Source organism: Rhizophagus irregularis, chromosome 12 (genome assembly GCF_026210795.1).
Source record: "Rhizophagus irregularis chromosome 12, complete sequence".
NCBI lineage: Eukaryota > Fungi > Glomeromycota > Glomeromycetes > Glomerales > Glomeraceae > Rhizophagus > Rhizophagus irregularis.
The window spans coordinates 656,394-681,566 of NC_089440.1; the positions used below are offsets into that span (position 1 = coordinate 656,394).

The 25,173-nt window shown below is 26.2% G+C and overlaps 3 protein-coding genes across 3 annotated transcripts; all 3 read right to left on the bottom strand.

The window, feature by feature from the left end:
* Positions 1–11,933: 11,933 nt before the first annotated feature.
* Positions 11,934–14,392, bottom strand: OCT59_003718 (uncharacterized protein; the record flags this gene model as incomplete). Its single annotated transcript, XM_066147833.1, has 7 exons — positions 11,934–11,959; positions 12,042–12,136; positions 12,206–12,254; positions 12,337–12,660; positions 12,751–12,965; positions 13,034–13,254; positions 13,337–14,392. The coding sequence occupies 7 exons, from the start codon at positions 14,390–14,392 to the stop codon at positions 11,934–11,936; spliced, it is 1,986 nt and encodes a 661-aa protein (XP_065996497.1).
* Positions 14,393–18,698: 4,306 nt separating this feature from the next.
* Positions 18,699–19,220, bottom strand: OCT59_003719 (uncharacterized protein; the record flags this gene model as incomplete). Its single annotated transcript, XM_025311439.1, has 1 exon — positions 18,699–19,220. One exon carries the CDS (start codon positions 19,218–19,220, stop codon positions 18,699–18,701), a length of 522 nt encoding a protein of 173 aa, XP_025171625.1.
* A 4,381-nt stretch (positions 19,221–23,601) lies between these two features.
* On the bottom strand, positions 23,602–24,270 carry OCT59_003720 (uncharacterized protein; the record flags this gene model as incomplete). Its single annotated transcript, XM_066147834.1, has 1 exon — positions 23,602–24,270. One exon carries the CDS (start codon positions 24,268–24,270, stop codon positions 23,602–23,604), a length of 669 nt encoding a protein of 222 aa, XP_065996498.1.
* Between the last annotated feature and the right edge of the window lie 903 nt (positions 24,271–25,173).

Sequence of the window (25,173 nt, forward strand, 5' to 3'; positions counted from 1 at the left end):
TTGTACAGTCGAACATTCAACATGGACGACGAAAGAAACATTAATAAAAGGTAAAATGGAACTTTATATCATTATGCATTAGTTCATTCTTTTCGATTTAATTCATTTTTATTCCTGTACCGTATTACCTTTACTGTTCTGATCGTATTTTCAGTAACATTTAATCAAAATATTGACAATTTTTCATTTGATTGTCTCAATAAATTACGAAACACGTTTTATTAATAATCACAATGGAAATCAACGCAATACGCAAGAGAAAAAAAAAGAATAATCGCAAGAATGAATTTTTTTCAAATAATAAAGTAATAAGGTTTATAATGTACAATACAGTTATATCCTTAATTCTTTTTAAAATATAATATGAATGACAACAGATTTTTGGTTAAATAGTACAAAATAAAATAATGCTAAACAAAATATATAAAAACTATCGTATTGTTTTTTTTATACAAAATCTTATAAATTTATAAAGTGAAGAAAACTTTTTTATAATAAATTGTAAATGAACTCATAAATTATGAATTCTCTACATAATGAAATGCTTATCATATAATTAATAGTTTTGCTACAGTCAAACTGATATAACGATATGTCGGGATCCGTATAAAATCTTTGAAATATCATTATACCAAAATTATAATAAAATTATAACGATATTCTCGTATAATATCGAGTTTTTAGTATCGGTATAACGAGTTTGACTGTATTTTCTATTTTCGATTTTCGATTTCCTGGCTACTGATATATTTCTATTGTATCATAATACGATTTAAACTAATCAAATAATAATATCTTTAATTTACGCCTTTTTAATAACCTGAAATACTTCATAATCATCCACGTAAAATTTCCCTATCGGCATTTCATCAATCTTTGGATAAGAAATTGAATCACTCTTACTACACCAATTACTGCCATTATTTTCATATAAATCAGTGGCTCCAAATACTGGGCCATGTACTGAATAATTTTGTATAGAATTTGGGTCACCATTACTATAACTTACTTTCGCTGTTTGAAGATTCGTTCTATCTGTAAGCGTAAATATAAAACTATCACTTGTAGATTTATTTGTATTACACTTCTCGTTCCAAAAAAGTGGATTATAAACTCCTACTATTTGTTCTGAATCTGTAACTTTTGCTATAACTATAGTAGCACCTTTATTATCACATTTTTTATGAAAATCTGCGGCCGTATTACCATCCCTACTAGCACGATAAAGTAAATTAAAATTATAAGGAATATTTCTCGCATTATAATGAGAATCATTTTCCTTTTCAATCCAACTAGAAAAAATAGCAAAATGTTGAGGGTTAATTAATGTTGAATCGTATATATCCTTTGATTTTCTAGGAGATTGTACGTTAAATATATTTAGTTTCTCATTTGTTACCTTAGCATTACTACTATGTAATGTAAATATATTGTTAATCAAATTATCTGGTAATAATTTTTTATAAGGAAATACTTTCAAATTAAAATCCTCTGGAGAGATACCATAAAATCTAATCAAAGGAATAAACCTATGAATAGTTCTCTCCATAGTCGTAAAATTATCCTTATCCCATTTCTTAACATCATGTGAAATATTAGAATGTTGCGCTAAACACCACTTTATTAAACCATCCCAAATAAGAATTTCATCTAAATTTAAATCATCTTGCTTTAAAAGGAATTCTAATAAATGTTCGCTTAAATTAATGAATTTATTAGAATTAAATAAGATTTCAGGTTCTTCACAAATCTTCCTGAGAGAAAAATTCCATAAATCCGTAAAAGAATCGTGTTGATAGAACGTATCAAGAATTTCTACAGAACATTGTTGTTGTAGAAATTCCTTTTTATATTTAATCAAGTATTCTTGAATACAATTGATTAAAGTTTGAATACTAAGTTCATCTACCGCCATCAGGAGTTCAAATACTTCGGAACTTTGTAAATTTGTAAAATCTATCTTTCCACAATAAATAAATCTAAAACAATCAAAATTTACGTTAGAATTAAGAATTTATTAAGACGAAATAATAATTTATCTATTTCATTACCTTAAAATGATTTTAAATATTTCATAAGAAATATTTGGTTTTTTAAATATAAATTTTCCATCCTTTTTCTCGGCCCATTTCTTAGAAAACCCTGTACGAAAATATTGCGACCTCGTACGTAAAACAAATAAATGTGCATGTAATGCTTTCATATTTTCGCCGGCGTATATAATGACATCATATTCCTCGTCAGATTCGAGAACTTTTTCAAAATCGGTAGCAACTTCTTGACAATATTCAAAATACATCTTTTTTATCAACGAAATGATAATGGTAAATAATTGAAATCTTTTGGCCGTTATATAAATAACTTCAATCACATGATTATCATTTCTTTTTTTTCACACGGACTTTGAATTTTTTACCATATATGAGTCAATATGACACGAAGATTTTCATGAATGACAAATAACATGTCATTTTAACGCAACAATTTGAGTCATTGATAAATCTATAAAGTTATAAAGTTAAAAGGCCAGGCACGTGACAAATGTAACACATGGCAATCTTTAATCAAATGATCAAGTCTAGCTGTTGATCATTATTTACTTATTTATATTGGTTATTAATAACCTTTTTTTTAGTAAATAAACATATGCTGTACCAATCTTTTAAAACATTTACATTGAAAATGATCAAATTTATATTTATTTAGAGGTTCTAATTGTCGATCATACAGTTATGGAACGTGGGCGTTCAAATAAGCCCTTTTATAGTATTCAACAATAAATTTCGTTTTTGGAAAAATTTCTTTGAGTCAGAGTTATTAATATTGTATAACCTATTAATTATCATTGCTTATTTCCTAATTTAATTCATAAGTTTTTTTTAAAAATGAAAAACAGAAATGTAAAACATTCATATTAATATTTTTTTATAAAAAAAAAAATATTAATTTAATATATGTTTTTTCTTAGAATAATTATTGTTAAGAGATTGAAACCGTCTAAAAGACCCTTAGCAGATTAAAAATCGAGTGACACGAGGGACCAACGATTCAAATAATAGTTATAGGGGGATTATAATTATTTCATTAATATTAAAAAAAAAACGGTATTAATTACTGTAAGATGTCTCCCTAATCGGTTAATCGTATTCGATCGGTAATCGGTAAAAAAAAATGCCGGGTCTTGTTCTAAAAATCAGGGAATAATTAAATACACCTTGTATTAAATTCCAAAATAATTTTTAATCACTTGAAAATGTACTTTGAATTTTTATGAATAAAGTTTCCATCTTTTTTAGTGGTCATTACCTTTTAATATATTAAACATGTAAATGTGCACGAATTTCTTCATCTTCACCGCCCATCCCGTGATCCGGAGTTAATCTGAAAGGATGATCCGGATAAGAAAATCCATAGATCATTATTTATACGAGGAAATAGAAATAAAATTTTAAGTGCGAAAATAATGCGAAAATAGTGCGAAAATAGCGCGAAAATAAGTTAAGAAAACCTATAATAAAAAATCCTTTGCGTCCCTACGTGCATTCACTTTATTTGCGTACTGCGTAACTTTTTAAATATCGCTATAAAATCAGTAATTTATTTTTGATACGTTGAAATTACAAATTTTGGTAAATAAGTTGTTTTTTCGATTATTAACAAATTTTTACTTCAAAATTCCAATATATTTTCAAATAAAATATCAGATTTACATACCAATTATTACACATAAAACGAAGGAATAAAAAACGGATCGTTCTATTTACTGTATATAAACATTCTACTATTTTCTACTCTATGTAATAAAATCATCGGCTATACGTCATACGCAATTGACTCTAAAAATTTTAACGTGAGCACATAAAATTATTATACAAATACTAAATTAAAATACAATAATAAACCTATTTCTTAAACAAAGATTTAAGGAAACTTTTTTTTTTAAAGAGTTTACGTTTATCATTTAAATTTTGTTTTAGCTTTTTAACTTGAAAAACTTCATAATCATCTACCTGTATACTTCCTGTTGGAATATTAATGTCAGGATATGAATGAAAATAATTATTAAATTTCCAATTAGTAGCACAATCTTTACAAGAAAAATCACCACCAAATATTGGTCCATGAGTTGGATAGCAACCTATAGAATATGTACCATTACTAAAACTTACTTCTGCAGTTTTCGTATTCTTTCTATCTGTAAAAGAGAACATAAAACTATCTGTTGTATATTTATAAGATTTACTTGAATCCCAACTAAATGGATTATATCCTCCAATAATTTGTTCCGATCCCTTAATTTTTATTATAACTATAGTGGGTCCTCTATTATCACATTTTTTATGAAATGCTTTAGCTGTTTTACCATCTTTACTAGCACGATAAATCAAATTAAATTGATAAGGAATATTCTTTTTATAATAATATGAATCACTTTCCCTTTCAATCCAACTAGAAAAAATCGCAAAATGTTGAAATTTAATTAATTCTGTATCATATTTTGGATACCTAGGGAGTTGAATATCAATATTCAGTTTCTTACTTGGTACCAAATAAAATACAAGCATTTCGTTAATTAAATCCTTGGGTAGCAATACTTTAAAAGGATATACTTTTGAATGAAAATCTTCTGAAGATATATGATAAAATCTAATTAAAGGAAGAAATCTATGAAGAGTACTTTCCATAATAGCAATTTCTTCCGTATTCCATTGTTTTATATCTTCTTTAATAGAAGGATGTTGAGCAAAACTCCACCTGATCAAATTATCCCAAATAATAATTTCATCCAATAATAAATCATCCCGTTTTAAAAGTAATTCCAAGATGGGTGCTCTTAAATTAATTAATTTATCAGTGTTGAATAATATTTCCGGTTTATCACAAATTGCTTCAAGAAAAGATTCCCATAAATCTGAAAAAGTATCACATTGATGAAATTGATAAATAGCTTCAAGAATCTCAATAAGATTCTTTTGTAAAAACTTATATTGATTATTAATCAAATATTCTTGAATACAAGTGATTAATGTTTGGATACTAAGTTCATCTACTGCAATTAAAAGATCTAATAATTCTGTTCCTTTTAATCTTGTTAAATCAATTTTTCCACAATAAATAAATCTAAAAATAATTTTTTTTTTAAAAATTTTTTTTTAAAAAAAAAATAATAATAAATAAATAAATAATATGACTAATTAGTATTAAAATATAATATTATAAAATTTATTTATTCATTACCTTAAAATAATTTTAAATATTTGAGGAGAAATATTTGGTTTTTCAAGAATAAATTTTCCATCTCTTTTTTCGGCCCATTCATTAGAGAACGCCGCTTGAAAATATTGAGACCTAATACATAATATAAGTGAATTTGCATGAATTTCTTTTGCGTTCTCATCTTCACCTGCGTAAATAATGACATCATATCCTTTATTAGCCTCAAGTAATTTTTCATAATCATTAATAAGTTCTTGAGAATAATCAAAAGACATTTTTCTCAAAAATGAAGGTAAAGTTTTTTTTTGAGTTTAAATGAGTACAAAAAATCAGCCATGTGGTTACACATAATTCATTACGTACAGTAAATGAAATTCTATAAACGGTGATCAAATTAATTTCACGTTAATTTTGGCTGGAAAATCCAATTGATCGACAAGTGAATTTCATACTGAAAATTAAGGTAATATTAACGAAAAATAGAAATCCGATCGTGTGGGGATCTAATTAATTTTATGTTAATTTTTGACCAAAATTTTATAGACAATCTAATTTCCATATGAATAATGAAAGATCAGAACATTAAATTTCTCAATTTCGCAATAAAAAATCTTCAGATCAATATAAATAAAAGAAATTATATTTTATACATAACATATGTAAATTCCTAATGAAGAACACGGATAATCCGATCGACGGAGATCAAACTAATTTCATGTTAACTTTGACCAAAATTTTATGGATAATCTTGATTTCCATATGAAACGAAAGATCAGATCATAAGATTTTTAATGCAAAATTAATTAAAATATATATAATTAATTGAAAATACATATATATATATTTTTAATACAACCGCTTTATTGAATATTTAGAAAATCTACATGAGATCATGAAAATTATACAGCATCATAATTAAAATAATAAGAAATTCTATATGATTATAAAAAAAATTCCTGAAAATTAATTTTGCCATATTAATTAAAATATCTTGCAGTTATAGAACTATTCTAAGATAAATTATTTATTTTTTTTTAATGACTTGAAATACTTCATAATCTTCTACATTAAATTCATTATATAACATATCGTTCGCATTGGGAATTGGGATATCAACTTCAGGATAAGATGATACATAACTTCTCCAAGTAGTACAATCAGCGTGAGATAAATCATGCCCGTGACCAAATGTTGGTCCATATTTTCGATGACAATAGACAGAATGTTCAAAATGATTAATATGACCGACTTTTGCTTTATTCGTAAATGAGAATATAAAACTATTTTTTGTAGACTTATAATTATCACTTAAATCCCATTCAAGTGGATTATACCCTCCTACTAATTGTTCTGAGTCTGCAACTTTTGCTATAACTATAGTGGGACCTTTGTTATCACATTTATTATGAAATGCTTCGGCTGTGTTACCATCCCTACTAGCACGATAAATCAAATTAAAATGATAAGGAATATCTCTTACAGTGTAATAATTATCATTTTTCCTTTCAATCCAACTAGAAAAAATAGCAAAATGTCGAGGTTTAACGATAACCGTATCGTATTTTTGGTATTTAGAAATTTTTTTATCGATATTTAATATGTCATTAGTCAAATCTTCGGGTAATAGTACTTTGTAAGGACATACTTTAGAAACAAAATCATCTGGGGGAATATTATAAAATTTAATTAGAGGAATAAAATTATGAAAAGTTCTTTCCATCGTTGTAATTTCTTCTTTATTCCATTTCTTGACATCTTGTTGAATAGATGGATGTTTGGCGAAACTCCACTTAATCAATCTATCCCATATAACAATTTCATCCAATAACAGAAAGTGCTCCTTTAAAAGCAATTCTAATAAGGGTGCTTTTAAATTAATAAATTTATTAGAATTAAATAATATTTCAGGTTCTTTGGAAATTATTTCAAGATAAAAATTCAATAAATCTTTAAAAGATTCATGTTGATAACACATTTCAAGAGTTTCTGTAGAAAAAAGTTGTTGTAAAAATTCGTATTGATGTTTGATCAAATATTTTTGAATATATTGGATTAAAGTTTGGATTTTAAGTTCATCTACTGCCATCAAAAGTTCTAATATTTCGGAACCTCGTAATTTTGTCAAATCCATTTTTCCGCAATAAATAAATCTATTAAGTAATTAATAATTATTGCGTTAGCTAACATATAATATTATTTTTAATTGATTTTCTTTCATTTACCTTAGAATGATTTTAAATATTTGAGGAGATATATTTGGTTTCCTAAAAATATATTTTCCATCCTTTATTTCGGTCCGTTTCTTAGAAAACTCTCTACGAAAATATTCAGTTCTCGTACGCAAAACAAATAAATGTGCAAATATTTCTTTTACATTTTCATATTCACCAGCATATATAATAACATCATATTCTTCGTCAGATTCAAGAACTTTTTCATAATCGTTTGCAACTTCTTGACAATATTCGATAGACATTTTTTTCCCCCCTATTGTAAATTCTCATTATTTATTTATATCCGCCACGAATCACATGACTACCATAAATGGACACTGATTATGTTTCAACACATACTAATTAAAATGACACGTCATTTATTTATTTATAAATTATATTACTCAATGTTAGTCATTGATATTATTTTATTACTTATTATAGCAATTAAAATCGGAATTATTGAGAATCCAGTCATGTGTTTCTTGTACAACACCGGGTTATCCCTTTTTTCATTAGAAATTTATTATGAAAGAAAATAATCCCAAAAATACCGATAATCCTAGAAGACCGTTTAAATATATTACTTTAGTCATTTTAAAGAAAATAAGAAGATATTAAAACCAAAATTGAACATAGGGTTAGCTTCGAAAAGATCCCGTATTGACCTATAATAATCTAGAGAAGAGGTTTTCCTTGAAGTACTGCGCCAACAAGTTTTGGATCAAGTGATATTCTCTAAAGCCATTTAAATTTTGATTGGATCGTCTTGTTACTAAGCCTGAGCTATTTATGCGAAAGGTTCTGCCACGTCTCAGTGGTACCTAATAGGGCTGTTGTGATTATTTTCAAAAAAAAAAAACCATCTTTATTGGGTTCATTTTATTTCACCGACAATTATTACAGTGAGTTCAACGATCATTTCATCGATAGGATTGTTTTACTGATAGCGCTATTTCATCAAAATCATTTTATTTCATCGAATTTTAAATTTTACTGTAATTGAAGAAAAGATCTAATAATCAATAACATAATTAGTTACAATTATTAAATAATATTTTTTTTTTTAATATTTAATACTATTTATTATGAAAATAACATAGCCACAATCATTTAAAGTGAATGCAATAATATATGTGAGTTTATTGTTTAAGGATCAATAGTATAAAGCGTTATTCGTATCTTTATTTCATCTTAATTTTATATATATATATATTTGTCTAAATGGATCCTCGTCATACATTGAAATATATTAAGCGTTTAATGTTTATATAGGACCCGAAAAATATTAAATTAGGTAAGGTCGAATAAAATTACTATTGGCTGTACGCATTTTTTCAGGGTCTTCAGGGCCGGGAATTATGATAGTGTCAGTCAGCTACTTAAAATTCTGGCCAACATTACCAAAAATTGTCAAAAAAAAAAAAAGATTTACATAACTAGTTTGACGCATTCTCTCCTACCTATTCCAGTAAAATTTGTATTTAATGATTATTATATTATGAAATATGAGTAATAAAAATTAATAAAGAATATAAAAAAGTCATTGAATCATTTTATTGAAAAGTTATTTACTTGGCATTTTCGGCGAAATAACTGTGTCGGTAGGTGTGACAATTTCGGTGGATAAATGGGGGCTACCGCGTAATCAGTTGATATTACATATCATGATTAAATATTCATGATGTACGATCCGATATATATCATATCCATGTTCTTATTCAAATTCTAAAGGAAAAAGATGTAGAAAATAACATTTGTTGTTATGACTTATGAATTTGTAAATTATAAGTTCATTAATCTTTGTAGTAATATTAATCAAAATAAAAAACATTTTAAACTCTTATGAGAGACAAAAGAATGAAAGTCTTCATGATCCGAATAAGACTTTTACATATTTTTTCTTGTCATTAATTTGTAGAAAAATTTTCATATAATAGTTTTTAATAAGGGTATTGCTAAATATCACCAGTGGTGACGGTCACCAGTGGTGGATTTATGATGTAATGCCGGTCAGTGTTTTATTAAATTTTAATTCAGGCCAAAAGTGCATCTTAATGCTGGTATGGTGACAATCACCGCTGGTGAGCTGTAGCAATTTTCTTTTAATAAAATATAAAGTTCTTAATTTTGTAATATGTTTACTAAAAATTGATTAAAAATAATTTAAATTTTGTGGTTTAATTCAGAAATAAAATAATACTTAATATTATATAAATATATGTCGTGAATATTTTACACGTAAATTTGTTGAATTTTCGTTCTGTTCTATTATTTATCGTTAAACCTAAAAGAAACGACAAATAAATAAATAACCCAGAAAATACGCCGAATACATTCCCTATTAGAAGGCAAAAAACGAGCGTTCAAATCCTATCTTCGATTCACCCAAAAAGTCCTCTTCGCAACCATGTCAAAAAAAAAAAAAAATTTCACAACAAAAGAAAAAGAAATGCATCTTAGATTCGTCTATTTAGTCATTATAACTGTTCCTAAAAAATTATAGAAAAAAGTTTGGCTAGAGAAAAGAATAAAAAAAAGGAGCGCCTACATAAATTCCGCTCAAAAGGACATTTAGTGTAACCTGTCTAGAAGGAAGAAATTTAGAAGTGTGACGAAAATAAAAGGAGAATGGTTGAATATAAAGGAGGTAAGGTGAAAGAGTAAATTAATCAAAAATCAAGATGATGATAAAATAAAAGAGGCGAAAATAAATGTAGGAGCATAGATGATAAAAAAGGAAGAATTTAGATATAAAGTAAAGAATAATGAGCGAAAATAATGGAAAAATAAAAAAGGAAAATGAGCAAAATTAAGATCAAAATAACCCAAAGATGGAAAACGAATATCCTAAAATAAAAAATAAAAATAGTTAATACATTATTCACAAAAATACTTTGTATAGGATCTTGTAAAATATTAGAATGTTTTGAGCAAGACATCATTAATTTTTTTTTTTTCGTCTAGCGGTAAATCGTCCCATAACTCCAATAAAGGTGCTTTTAAATTGGTAAATTTATTTGAAATAAATAATCTTTCGGAAATTTTCTTGATGCAAACATTCTGTAAATCTGTAAAAGCATTATTTGATAAACCTCTTCAAGATTTTCAATAGAATTTCATTATACATAACTAACATATCCACCTTTCATCAGATATTCAGAATGCAGTTAATTAAGGATTGAATATTGAACTTATCTACTGCATTAAAATATCAGTTGATTCAGTTCCTTGTAATTCCTTCAAATCATTCGCTCCGCAGTAAATAAATCAAAAAAATTTTATTAGAGTTTTTAAAAGATGTTATAACCATTTTAAATAATTGAGGGAAAATATTAGATTTCTTAGAAATAAAGAAATTCATTTGTATTACGTAAAAGATCACAATATTTTCGTCTAATAAATCGATGAAAAATTTATTTTTATCTTTACCTGCATAAACAATATCATCATAATCTTCTTCAGTTTCAAGTAATTTTTCATAATAATTAGGCTTTTTTTTAATGAAGTAAAAGTTCAAAGAAAATTTTTATCACGATGTCGGTAAAATGTTGATCCTTAAATCATGTCACGATTGTCACGTAATATGAGGCTAAGTAAATTAATCTATTAATAGCTCTTTCGGACATCAAATAATAACATCGTAGAAGAAAGATATAACAGACGTAACTTTAGCATCTAGTAGAGCACAAACCTCAGACCACTTGGTCAAATATTTAAACACAGTAAAGTCCAATATAATGGAACCATCAAATTTGTCAAAAATTCGTTATATTGAGAAATCCGTTATATCGAGGATAAATTAATTATAGATTATGACCTCAATTCCAATTTATCAAGACTTTACTTATGTTCCGTTATATCAAGGTTCCGGTATATCGAATTTCACTGTGTACTTGTTTCATTCGGATGATTAAAGTATGAAGAGCGATCACGTAAAATTACAAAATGGGTTGAAATTTTCTTGTATTGTTATTTCGCAACTTAATAATAACGTTAAAATCATCTGCATCATCATCTATATAATTGTAACGTTTAGATTACCTATTACGTAGTGACGTTAAACAAATTCAAAAAAGCGAAATTTATATGACGATCATATAATTCAGCTCCTGGTGCGAAGCAAACTAGTTTAATATTAAAAGAAACTTGAAAGAATATAAAAATTAAGGTCTGAGCCGAAAAGAAAATAAAATTTCAATGTAGACAATATCATGTAATGGAATCAGTGTCATCAAGTGGTAAGTATTACGTATGCAATCCTTCCCATTCTAGAATATATACTGTATATATTCGTTATGGTACTCACTATATTTTACAAGTTTCGATAAGAATTTAATTTAAGTTTATGAAATATTTGTTTAATCAAATAATTTTGATTCTGTAATCCATTTAAAACACGAATATTTCTTAAAATAAAATAAATGATATTTATTATAAATACGTAAAAATCAATATAATATACTTTAATAAGCCTAATAGTACATATAATTACAACGAATATTAACCAGTTTTAATACGTTTTTCTACTTTAAAATATTTTAAGTTTGAAAAAAAAAAAATAAATATTAATATAAACAAAAAGAAAAAATAAACAACAAGTATATTTACCACGATTATCATATGTTTCAAGGTTTAATTCTTCATTGCTTCGCTTTTTTAATGAGGTTGAAAAAGTTTGAATTGTTAAATTTTGCGATGATAAACTAAATTACAAATTAATATTAATTTAATTAGTACACAGAGTATCATTTAAAAAATATAATTGTAAATACCTTTCAATGTCTATATCAAGCTCTTCTTCTTTCGAAATATAATTGTAATCTAAATAAAATTCATTTTTAAAGATTACTTTATATAATATTTTTAGTTACAATTAATTTAATTAATTATTTTCTTGTAATACCTTGTTTATTACCAAATGAAATTGTTGAGAATGAATTGATGGATGAACATTTAGAAATTAAATCGCTTAATGGTCTACTTGTATAAATAGCTTCCGGGTGGCATTTTTCAGCAAATTCAGGACCAATTTTCTTTGATTCTACCAGTTTTTCTCTTTTTGCTTCAGCTTGTTTGAATTCTGCATCATTTTTACTATTAAAACACCAATCATTAACTGTCAAATAAATTTCTTTCATAGAAGGCCTTTTTTTTGGATCAGGATCCCAACAACTTTTCATTAAATTAGCATAACATTTTGGTGTATCATCAGTAATTTTTGGTCGTTCTCCATCAAGAATTTTATAAATAAGATGAATATCATGTTTAACATTAGCAAAAGGTTTACAACCTGTTGTAATTTCCCACATGATCATACCCAAACTATATATATCAGCTTTTTTAGAAAATGAAGACCCTTTAAATATTTCTGGTGCAATATAAGGTATAACTCCATATATTTCATTATCTGATGATTCATTATTTACAGATTGTGATAATCCCAGATCCCCAATTTTCCATGAAGGATCTGATAATATATTTCCGCTATGAATATCTCGATGTATAAATTTATTATTATGAATATACTTAAGTCTAAATAAAAAAAAAAGTTAATAGCTTAAATTTTGAGAATATAATGAATACATTAAAAATATAAGTACCCTTTTGAAATATCACTTAAAATATTTAGTTTATTATATCGTACTATATTATTATTCCACGTAAGATTTGTAAAATTCTTTTGTAAATACTTATGTAAATCTCCTTCTGACGCATATTTCATAATTAATATATAATCATCTAATTCAGGATCTTTTGTACAGCCATAAGTTGTAATTATATGATTACCAAATTTATTAAAACATTGTTGATTTGATCTTAACTATAAAATTTTAAGATTTAATAATCAGAGATTAAAGACTAAATTATTTAATAAAAATCACGCAAGTATTAAAAATATTCACCTCATTTAAAAAATATTTATTATTATTTTTCGAATTTTCAAATCTTTTTAAAATGACAGTTTCATTATAACTTAACCAAGTTGCTTTATATATAATACCATATCCTCCTTTCGTCATTTCTTTTACATCTTTAAATTGAGAATATGGTATCCACTTAACTGGTTTTACTCTATCTTTTTCTTCAAAAATACAATATAATAGAGTTTCTGTTTCAAAATATTTATCAATTGAGTTTACAATATTTGCAATATTATCATAGTCCTTTAAGTTATGAAATATAATATCATTAAGAAAGAAATCAATAAGATAACTATCTATATTACTGTTTATAATGAGTGATATTCTTTTACATTTTTTACAGTGAGTTTGACCTGTAAGTCCAAAAATAATGTTTGTTGTTAAACAATATCTGCACCCAATATAAGATATAAGACAATTTTTACAGTTCTTTTGACAATCTGATGTAAATGTTAACTCTGAACTACACATGTTACATTCAGAAATATTAAGCCACCATGGTAAGTAAAGAATTAAAATTTGCTTTTTAACCAAGGTTGACTTTACACATTCAAAAGAAATTCGATAACAATCTGAGCATAGTATTGATTGCCTTGCACATGCAGTAATTTTACCTAATGACTTTCCACATAATATACAATGTTTTTCACTTTCCATCACCTTATTGTATAAGTTGAGACTATAGTTACCAAAATAATATATTTGTTTAAAACATACAATATTTATATAATTTCTACAGCATTCTTGAATACTTCGTCGTACTTTTGTCTTACTTATCTTATGTTTATTACATTCCAATTCCGTGTAATGTATGTCCAAGTATATTTTATTATCAGTTATATCATTAATATAACGTGATAAACATTTTTCGCAATATTTTTGATTCCAATAAAAAAGCGTCACAATATATTTTTCTCCACAATAAATACAATTTATATCATTTTTATTAAAACAAATAAATTTAATTGGTATAGGACTAGATTTTAATCTTGGTGTTGGGTCAAAAAAAATTTCATCATTTGTATTTACGAGTTCCATTTTACTATATTAATTAATTAAGTATCGATAACAATAATGAATTTGGAAAATTTGAACGTATTTTATTGATATTTATTTATATTTTTATGAAAATATTATGTAATTTGAATTATTATGGAAAGTTCATTTTAAATTTTATCGAAACGTAAATGATGCATCGGCATTATTTTTTTACTAATTTAGTTAGTTGAGATACATAAGATCAACCAGCGGTTATTTCATCATAGAAGGTAATAATGGAAACAAAAATGTTACACAAATTAAGAAAGGAAAAATCATCACTTGAACAATGAAAATTTGAACAAAAATGGGTAAAAAGAATTCTAAATATGAAATAAGTTTAAAAATTATTTTGTAAGGCAATTGGACGTATAAAAATTTTATTCCGGAGCTCGTCAATTCATAATAATAAATACTACTGTAAAATCTCGTAAATTATCAAAATTTTATGGTTCTGTTAAAGCAAAAACAGGATAGAGTATTCCCTTAAATATACCAAAAAAATATTCGTAATACCAATTTTTTGTGCTGTCACTAGTATATCATTTTAATATTATTTATAGAAAGTTGAATAATTTATATAATTAAAAAAATTCTTTGGCCCGTGTAAATAAATTGAATTGTGTAACATGAAACGCGTGATATACTAATGGGGTAATTCAGTTCCTGTTAATGTCGGATTTTTTTTTTTATAATACTACCGACATATATTAGCTAATATTTTAAGGGGCGGTGCTACGGTAAGCACCGATATTTCTTTTTCTTTGTTGATTTTTTTTTATTCTTTTGCCTTTTAGGTTTAGATCAGGCAAGTTCTGCGATGCAATCGAAATAAATATTTTTTTTTAAAATATATCTTATACTGTATGATTTTTTTTAATTAGAATGAATGATTTTTAAAAAATATCCAGCCAAAAGAAAAAAATAAAATTAATGATTTTTTTAAATTATATTTATTTATTTATTATAGTAAAATTTTTATCTTTCGCCAAAATAAATTAAAATTATGTTTCCTAAATATATATCAGAAATTTCATCATGATTTAAACTCATTAATCCTGCTGCGAACGGGTTACAGCTAGTAATTATGAAAACTATAATAGTTATTTAGGAAATTTATTTAATTAATTTAATCGGACATTTAATTTATTTAAAATATATAATTTAATAAAACACTAAATTTTTTTTAAAAAATTAAGAAAATAAATTTTTAATAAAAAAATCACTATTATTTAAAACTTACTATTATCTTTTTTAAACTCTAAATAAGCTTTAAGAAAAATTCAAATTATACTATATTTCAGTTATTATTAAAAAAAAAAATAATAATTCTAATGGTTGCTTGAAGACTCTTGATGTCAGAACATCATCTGCAGTAATAGTAAATAGATCTTAAAAGTCTATACCTATGGGACCTCATCCTTATATCCAATTCCAAGTACGGTTATATCATGACTCAAGACAAAAATAAAATTTCGGTTCATCTTGAAAATATTTAAATATTATTAAATATTCCGTTATAATATAATTATCAATAACTTGTTCTCAAAGTTACTTTCTTTTTATAAAGAAATTGCAGTCCTGAATTTCATAAAATATCGTATTTCCGCCTTCAGCCATAAATGTTAAAATTCTATAATAATAATAAACAAATGAGCAAAATTATATTTAAGAATTCTTATTATTTTATTAAAATATTAATACTTTTTAAATTTACGTTAGTTTTCCATTCTACGAATATTTAAAAATTATTTACATATTTTAAATTTATTACAAGTTTTTGTTGCTTTTATTTCTCATGTTACTAAATTGCATGATATTTGGCGTGAGAAATCATTTTATAGAATATTTATAAATGGACGAAAGGAGTACGAAAGGCTTCGTAAGTTATCACGTGATAATTTGGAACAATTTTATTGGTTAAACGTATGCTGAACCAATTTTGTCTCTTAGTACATTAGTGAAAATATCAAAAAAAAAAAGTGATTATAAAAACTGATCAAATGATTCATTATTTATCACAATGTCATAAAATTACAAATTATTTTAATACTTAATCCTTACCATTTATTAAAAAATATAGGAATTTTTTTAAAAGAGGATTTTTCCATGAATACGTTCCTATTTCTATTTGATTGATTTTATTCGCGAAATAACAACCCTCTAAGGTTGAATTTCTTATTTTACAAATAATTAATTAATTATCCATTCCTGAATCATTCCTGAAATTACTTTTATTAGAACTTTGTATTCTAGTTTCACCATTTTAAAAAAAAAAGTCTTGTAATATGAATATTCATACACATTAACGTTAATCTTATATATAATGTTCCCTTTAATGATAATTTTTTAAAAAAAAACTGTATTGTGATTCAACTTGAACAACTTTTTACAAAAAGTAATTTGTTAAACCATTCCAAAAAAAGTCAAGTAACATGAATCATTCAAAAATAATGAAAAAAATCAATTCCTTATTAATAATATAAATAATACAAGATGTCCCTTGAAAATTTTTTATAGATAATAATTTAAAAAATTATTTCCTTTCAACATATTTTTGTTTACTAAACCAATTATACAGTTTTCTTTTTTATAAGATAAAATTTCTTTATTCTGATTAAATAAATAAAAGTAAATGGCAATTTATATCGCATTTTACTAAATTAATCATTACTTTATTTTTCATAGTAATTTCATAGTAATTATGATTATTCTTTTTTTTACTTAATTTTTCGTGAATACCGTAAATAAAGTTATTTATTTATTGCTTTTAAACAATTAATACTATATCAGTTGCTCGAATGTTAAATTGATAATATCCTGAAAAAAAAAAAAATCTCTAAAAATAATTTAATTTTTATTTTATTTTTATTACGCGATGAATATTTTTTATAAAAATGTTAATCGCTACCATTTTCAGCGAAATGTTCATTTGACGAAATGGAATTCAGCGAAATGGATTTTGGCGAAATGTACCGTAACCCCCTTTTGAATATTTATTACGATATTATCATTTTTTTATAAAAAAAAAAAATCGATAAATAAATAAATTAATAAAATATTTTCTTTCTAATAAAAAAGCGAAAAAAATTTACATTTTAACTATTTTCTTTTCTAATAATAAAAAAAAAAAATTAAAAAATAAATCTCTCTTCTTTTTTATTCGTAACAAAAGTGAAAAAATATTAAAAATATTAATAAATTTTTTTTTCTTTCTAACCAAAAAAAATTATCATTAATTTATTAAATGATCAAGAACTTTATAGCTTTTTTTTTTAAAAAAAAAATACTTTAGATAAAATTCTTTTAACTTCATATATATAAAATTTATCTGAAAAAAAAAACGAATGATTTCTTAAAACCTATCTCAGATGTAAATTTTATTAATTCTAATAATTTTACCAATTTAAATATAATTCATTGTTTAATCTATTTGAAAAAAAAAAAAATACCGTACCGCACTGCCTATAGTATCCCCAAAGTTAGTACCCCACGTTATAAGACCCGGGTATTTTACTAGATATAAAATTTTTACTCTCCCCCAAAATTCAAGTAACTTTAGCTTAATTCTGATTAAAATTATTATGTACCCCCAGGGCCCCCTCATATAATACCCGGTATCTCACAAAGTACCCACAGGTATTATATAATTTTTAAATCATGTATTTTGTATAATACCTGAGGTATTATGTACGGTACATATTTTCTTGTAAATTTATAAGGATTATTCTATGTTAAAAAATCAAGAATTAGCTTAAAAAAAAAAATTTTGTTTTCTTAAAAAAAAATAATAATATTTGACCAATCATATCATCATTATAATAATTTTATTTTTTTTATGGAATCTTTTTTTTAAAAAAAAAATATAAGACATTTAATAAATATTAAAATAGCAATTTCATAATTCTTATAAATTTATAAGTCAAATCGTATTACACGTTTACTAAATATCAGGATCTTCGGTTCTAACGGTGGCTTTTTCGAATTAAAAAAATTTCAGTACTGTGTCTTAAATCTTTTCAATTTTGATACTCTTTTATTGTCATTATTACTTTTATAGGCATTAAATATAGTGGGTTTTTCATTTAAATTTTAATAATTAGTTTGTTCAATTATCATAATTTGATTAAGTTTACAAATTAACCAATAAAATAATACATCGTTCTTTTCAAAAATAGATTAAATTAATATACTGTATTAAAATTAATATTAAATATTATCAAAAATAAAATATATAAATTCTTGTATCATGGAAGATTAATACATTCTAACCAGCAATAGTAATTGATATAAAATATTAAAGCATTTAGGAACGCTCGGCGATTGGATAACCAGCGATAGAGAAACCAGCAATAGGATAAGCTCTTTCTCCAAGACTCCCTCCAACTGTAGCAGTTGCACAGGCATATATTGGGGCTTTTGGATTAGTTGATACATCAAGAATAGCAACAGTAATACCGTATGTTTTGGGAAGTTTAGGTGTCTGAACATCTTTTGCAGTAATAGTAAATGGTTCTCCTGCGTTAAATGACTCAGTAAAATGTTGAATATCGGGGTCACCTATGCGATTATTACTCGTATCACTATATCCAATTACAAGCATGGTTTTTCCTGCGATTATATTATTAAATTTTAATGTACCGGAACCAGTGTAAGTCGCAGGTTTTTCAGAAACAAGAGGGTCAGGGTTGATTTTTACAGTGATTGGTTCGGCTCCACATGCATCAAATTTAGTTTCTCTTTTACGAAGTTGGTATGGAACGGCATTGATCATGGAAAATGTAGTTACTAATAAAATAAAAACAAAAATATAGTAATTTCGGTTCATATTGAAAATATTTAGTTGGAATTGTGGAATATTATAAAATATTTCATTATAATGTAACTTGGTCTTTTTATAAAGAAAAAAACTGTCTCCTGAATTCATGAATTATCGTATTTCCACTTTTTTTTGAAAAAAATTCCATTTTTTTTTTAAAATAGACGCAAATCAACATGTGTAAATTTTTAGCATGTGTAAATTTTTCGGGATTCGATTCCCATAATTAAGGGATTAGTCGTTTTACAGATTTAGATTCTAAAATTCGATTTTCGGTCTGACTAATTGAGGAAGAGTAACTCTGATGACCACAAATTTAATATAAAAATCATTTTATTTATTTAATTTTTTATGTTTTATGCATATGAATAAAGTATGTGATTTACCAGCAGAATTAAAAACGTTTGTAACATCATCCAAATTTTAAAGATCCATAATACGAGTAACACGAGTAAAATTGATACTGATTTTGATTTTGAAAATTTTATTATAATCGTCGAGCTTTTTTTTTTCGTATTTCGTAAAGAAATTATAATGCGTCGCATTCAACTCCGACAATCATTTTACCGACAAACATTTGGCGACAAACATTTGGCCAACAGGTACACATTTACCGACAATTGCTTACCGACAATAATTACTTACCGACAATTATTTATCGTCAAACATTTGGCCGACAAACATTTGGCCGACAAGGTACGCATTTTACCGACAATCATTCAACCGACAGGTACATTATACTGACAATTAAATTACCGACAAATATATTTATTTCATGGAGATTATTTTTTTTTTCTCGATTTTCAATATCTTAAATCTTTCTTTTTGTAAATTTAATGTCATTATTATTATATAGGAATTAAGTACTACAGTGTTCATTTTTTCATTTAGCATTCAGTTATTTTTTTAAAAATTGTAATAAATAGTTATAGTTTTTAAAAATAAAATTTAAATGATTTCGCTCATAAGAATTAATTATAAAAAAATCTGTTCTGGTTTTGTATGTTTGTTTTACGGTTACGGTACATTTCTCCGAATCCATTTCGCCGAAGCAATTTCGCTAAAGGGAAGTTTCACCGAAGGGACATTTCACCGAAAGTGCATTTTATCGAATCCATTTCACCGAATTGTCCATTTCGCCAATGGACGTTTCACTGAAAATAGTAGCGATTAACATTTTTATTGAAAATAAAATTTAAATTATTTTTAAGGATTTTTTTTCTTTCCAGCATATTATTACTTTAACATTCAAGTAACTGATATTAAATGTTAAGCGATAAATAAATAACTTTATTTTACTGAAAACATTTATTCGCGAAAAAGTAAGTAAAAAAAAAAGATTAATGTATTATAAACAACGAGATAAACTTAATAAAAATCAGCTAATTCAAAATTTTTTTTAGAAAAGATTTCTTTATGTAATTAGCATAAAAACGATAGAAATAAATAATTTTCAGCGAAATGTCCATTCGGCGAAATGTCCATTCGGTAAAATGTCTATTCGGCAAAATGTCCATTCGGCGAAATGTCCATTCGGTAAAATGTCTATTCAGCAAAATGTCCAATTGATAAAATGGCTTCGACGAAATACCCCTTCGGTGAAATATCCCTTCGGAGAAATGGCTTTGGCGTGGCGAAATGGGTTTCAGTGAAATGGACTTCGGTGAAAAGTCCGGATACTTTGTTTTACTATTTATGAATTATATAAAATATTTCTATCAAAATTTGTAAACAATATTGCTAACACTTTAATATAGTAGTTATTTCTTTTTTTTGTGTTCTTTAGTCATTTCCATTGGTAAAATTTTGTGCTATATGATTGAAGGAGGCAACAGTAGCTTTTTCTTGATACCAAGTCGCTTCTGTATTTGCTTCTCAGTGCTTATACTTTTTTTTTGGCTTTAGCAGCTTTTCCGTAATTGGCATTTTTTCTTGAGACGTAATTTCCTTACTTTAACCATATGTTTTGTTAGTAACTTGTTTGCTGAGATTAACTTTTTAAATGTGACTACTATGAAAATTATTCCATATTGCATTATAGTTTGTTTGATGATCTAAATTGCAAAATAATAGAATATAAAAACAATTGGGCAGTTAAGAAATTCAAAAAAAGGTAAATATAGATCTGAATATATACGAATATAGTTAAATGGGCCATCATAAATACTTTATTATTATTATACTAGGTGTAACCGTCGGGATAAAACTTCTTATATTTTGATAATAAATATTTACAATATGGTAAGGTTAGACTAATAAATTTATATAGTTTATATAATTTACATATTTAATTCTATTTCATCATTTTTAGGTCCTTTAGTTCTTCCAGTAAGGTTCAGTTGTTTTTCACTTTACATTTCGTTTCTTACTCATTTTTTTATTTTTTATTTTGTTTTTGTTTCATATTTCGTTTTTCACTAATTTATTTTATTTTTTTTCAGATATTTTAGTTCTTTTAGTTTTACAATTAATAAAGGTATTTTTTTTATTTTTTTTTATTTCGTTTTTATCTTATATTTCATTTCTTACTAACTTCATTTTTTGTTTACTTTATGGTTTATTTTTTACTTTGTTTCCTCATGATCACTTTTTTATTTTTGTCTCTCATTATTTTTCACTTTATACTACTTCTCATTATTTTCTCCCATTATTTTCTATTACATCTTCATTTTCCATTATTTCATTTTCTCTCCTATTTACTTCCCATCATTTCTTTTGTCTCTCAATCACTTCCATTACTTCTTTTCGTCTCTCATCACTCCTTTTTATCTTTCATCATTCCTCTTTGTCTTCCATCACTTCTTTTCGTCTCCCATCACTCCTTTTCATCTCCCATTACTTCTTTTGTCTTCTATCACTTTTTTTCGTCTCCCATCACTCCTTTTCGTCTCCCATCACTCCTCTTCGTCCCTCATCACTCCATTTTGTTTCTAATCACTCCTTTTTGTCTCACATCACTCCTCTTCATCATCCATCACTTCTTTTTGTCACCCATCACTTCTTTTCGTCACCCATCACTTCTTTTCGTCACCCATCACTCCTTTTCGTCACCCATCACTCCTTTTCACTTCTCTTCGTCTACAATCACTCCTTTTAGTCTCACATAACCCCTCTTCATCTTCCCATCACTCCTTTTCGTCTCCCATCACTCTTTTTCATCATCCATCATGTCCTATTTTTCCTTTTTGTTTTCTATCACTTCTCATCACTCTTTTTTACTCCCTTTCTTCTTGTATTACTTTCCATTACTCCATTGTTATTTCATTTTTTTTATTAGCATCTTTCTCCTTGATCATTGTCATTTACTTATCTTTTTTATTTATTGTTATTGTTTTTTTTATTGTATCACTTCATTAAAAATAAATACAGTGATTTTTTTCTTTAAAATCGAAAATGTGGGACTTAAATTTTAAAAAATTTCATTTAATAAGATTATTTTGAATAAATATGTTTGCAAAAAAAATTTTTTAAAAAATATCTTCGCAATAAAATTTTGTTTAACCGTCAAAAATTAGCTAAGTTAAAAAAATCTATACGTTTGCCGATCAAATAAATGGCCTTAACTTTTAAGTTTAAATCAGGCACTGAATCATGCTACACAATTCAAGATTATTTATACAGACTTAATCTAAACGTTAGAAGATCGACATGTATTTTTTTATTATATTAGATAGATAGATTCCCCTATAAGAAATATGTATACGGAAAGGATACGTTTTGTATACATTTTATGTACGTTTCTATAGATTCCGTATACAAATTCCATATATTTAATAAGCAATTCATTTTTGAACATTTTTTAAAAAAACTAATGTACTGTATACGGAAAAAATTAATCATTTATTTTTATTTTTTATTTTTAGAAAACAGAAAAGCGAACCCGTAGATTCAATTACACAGAGAACATAAAATAAGTCTATATATAATTCTATCACTACGCGGCAAGCCACCCCGAGGCGTGACGATTTCTGTCCTTTATGGAATAGGTAAACGCGAGTCAGATCCAAGAACTTTCCCAGGGACACCCGCCCGGTAAAATAAAAACCAGGAATAAGATAATAGAAAAAGAAAAAAGAAAAAAAAGAAGACAAGAAAAAAGAAAAAATAAAAAGATAAACTATCTAATGTCAAAAACATTTTTAAAGAAACTATTTTGTAAAGTAGAAAATAAATCTATATCATTGAACCCAATATTATCTCTATAAGTAGTCCAATGTCCTGAATGTAAATAATTGCTTGTCGTCCAACGAATATGGACGTGATTGTCATAAAAGCCGCCTTCCCTGTAATAAGGAGTAGTGGCAAAGCGCCAAGAGTTATAATTTCGACTTGGAGATAGATTGTGATCAGGAGCACCTGGATCGGGATGAGAGGGAGCTCTTTTCTTATGTCATTTTCTATAAAATCTTTTTTTGTTTTTGGTAATGGATAGAGTATTTTCCCATTGTTTAATTAAGGAAGCACGACGTATCCAAATAAGTGTATCAATTGAAGACATCAAAGTCGAAAAAAATTTTGAAAATAAAGAAAACCGTAATTTTTTGTCATTAATATAAATATTAAAAATTTTAGTAAGGTCACTCGGGACCAGATGGTGTATAAGTAAATAACCAGGATGTGATTGTGGTAAGGCATCAACAAAGGATATATCAAAAAGAGGAGTAGTTTTAATGATATCTTTCACAGTAAAGTTTTTATCCTTAGTATTCTTCATAATAAGTTCTTGTAAATCATGAGCAGCACGTGTTAATATATTCTTGATTTGATTTGAGTGTTCCCTGCATAAGCCCACGTGCATATTATCGTCGCGGGCATTGGCGCATTCAATGCAAGGTATGCTGCCTAGAGGGTATAAACGAGGGTAGTTGCATTGTTGTATATCGATAGTTGGATATATGAAATTACATTTTTTAATTCTATTTCCTTGTTGTTTGAAGAGTTTGGCGCTACACAGAGCGTCCTGATCATTAGAATTTAACCATTCTTTGGTGAAAGTCCAATCAATGTCACCATCGATAATTTGTTGCTTGATCGGAGATAGAGCTTTATTATTGACCATCGAATTGAATATTAAAGGTTGGATAACATTATCCGCCCATTTTCTGACGTTGCGGTCCACAATATGTAAACGATTCCAAGAAATGAAACCTAAACTTTGTTTGGAAAAAAATTTGTGATTAACAATAATAGGCTCAATAATATGAGCTCCAGCTTTTGCTAGTGAATCTGCTTCATCATTATAAGGATTATTGCTATGGCCAGAAACTTTATGTAAAGTGACTAAAAGTTGTTTTTCTTCAATTAAGAAAAAGATTAAATCCCATATTAAAAAATTTGATTGTTTCAATTTTTGTCTCGGACTAGCGATGCCTGATTGCATATGTGTGTTGAAAATGGTGATACAGTTGGCTGAATCTGTATAAATATTGATTCTACAATTGAAGGGAGATACCATGAGGGCCGTGAGTATACCCATGCTTTCACTTTTGGAAGACGATGGGAAGAAGACTGTGGATCCACTGAAATTGACTCGCGGCGTGAAGGGTTGAACTTGGGTCCATCCGTATCCACTAATACTATGAGTCGTACCGATATGTTGGACAGAACCATCTGTATAAAAAGTTAATAAATTTTCTAATTTTAATTATTTTGCACAAGATTTTAAATCTACTTTAAGGTCTGGATGACAAATTAAAGCCTGATAAATATGGTTATCTATATTATTTGAAGGCAAAGAGGGATAAGGTGTAAGAATAGCGTCCAAAGGACGTTGTAAAGAATTATTCAAGGGGGATTTATCTATTTTAATAAAATGTTCATATGCAATATGTCTAAGCGTATGAAAAGGTTTTGTAGCTACTACGAAATTCTGATGACTATAAAATTCTAAAAGTGATTTGTGTTCAAAGGAAGATTTTTTAAAAATATTAAATAATAATAATTTTTGTGTTCTAATTGCAAT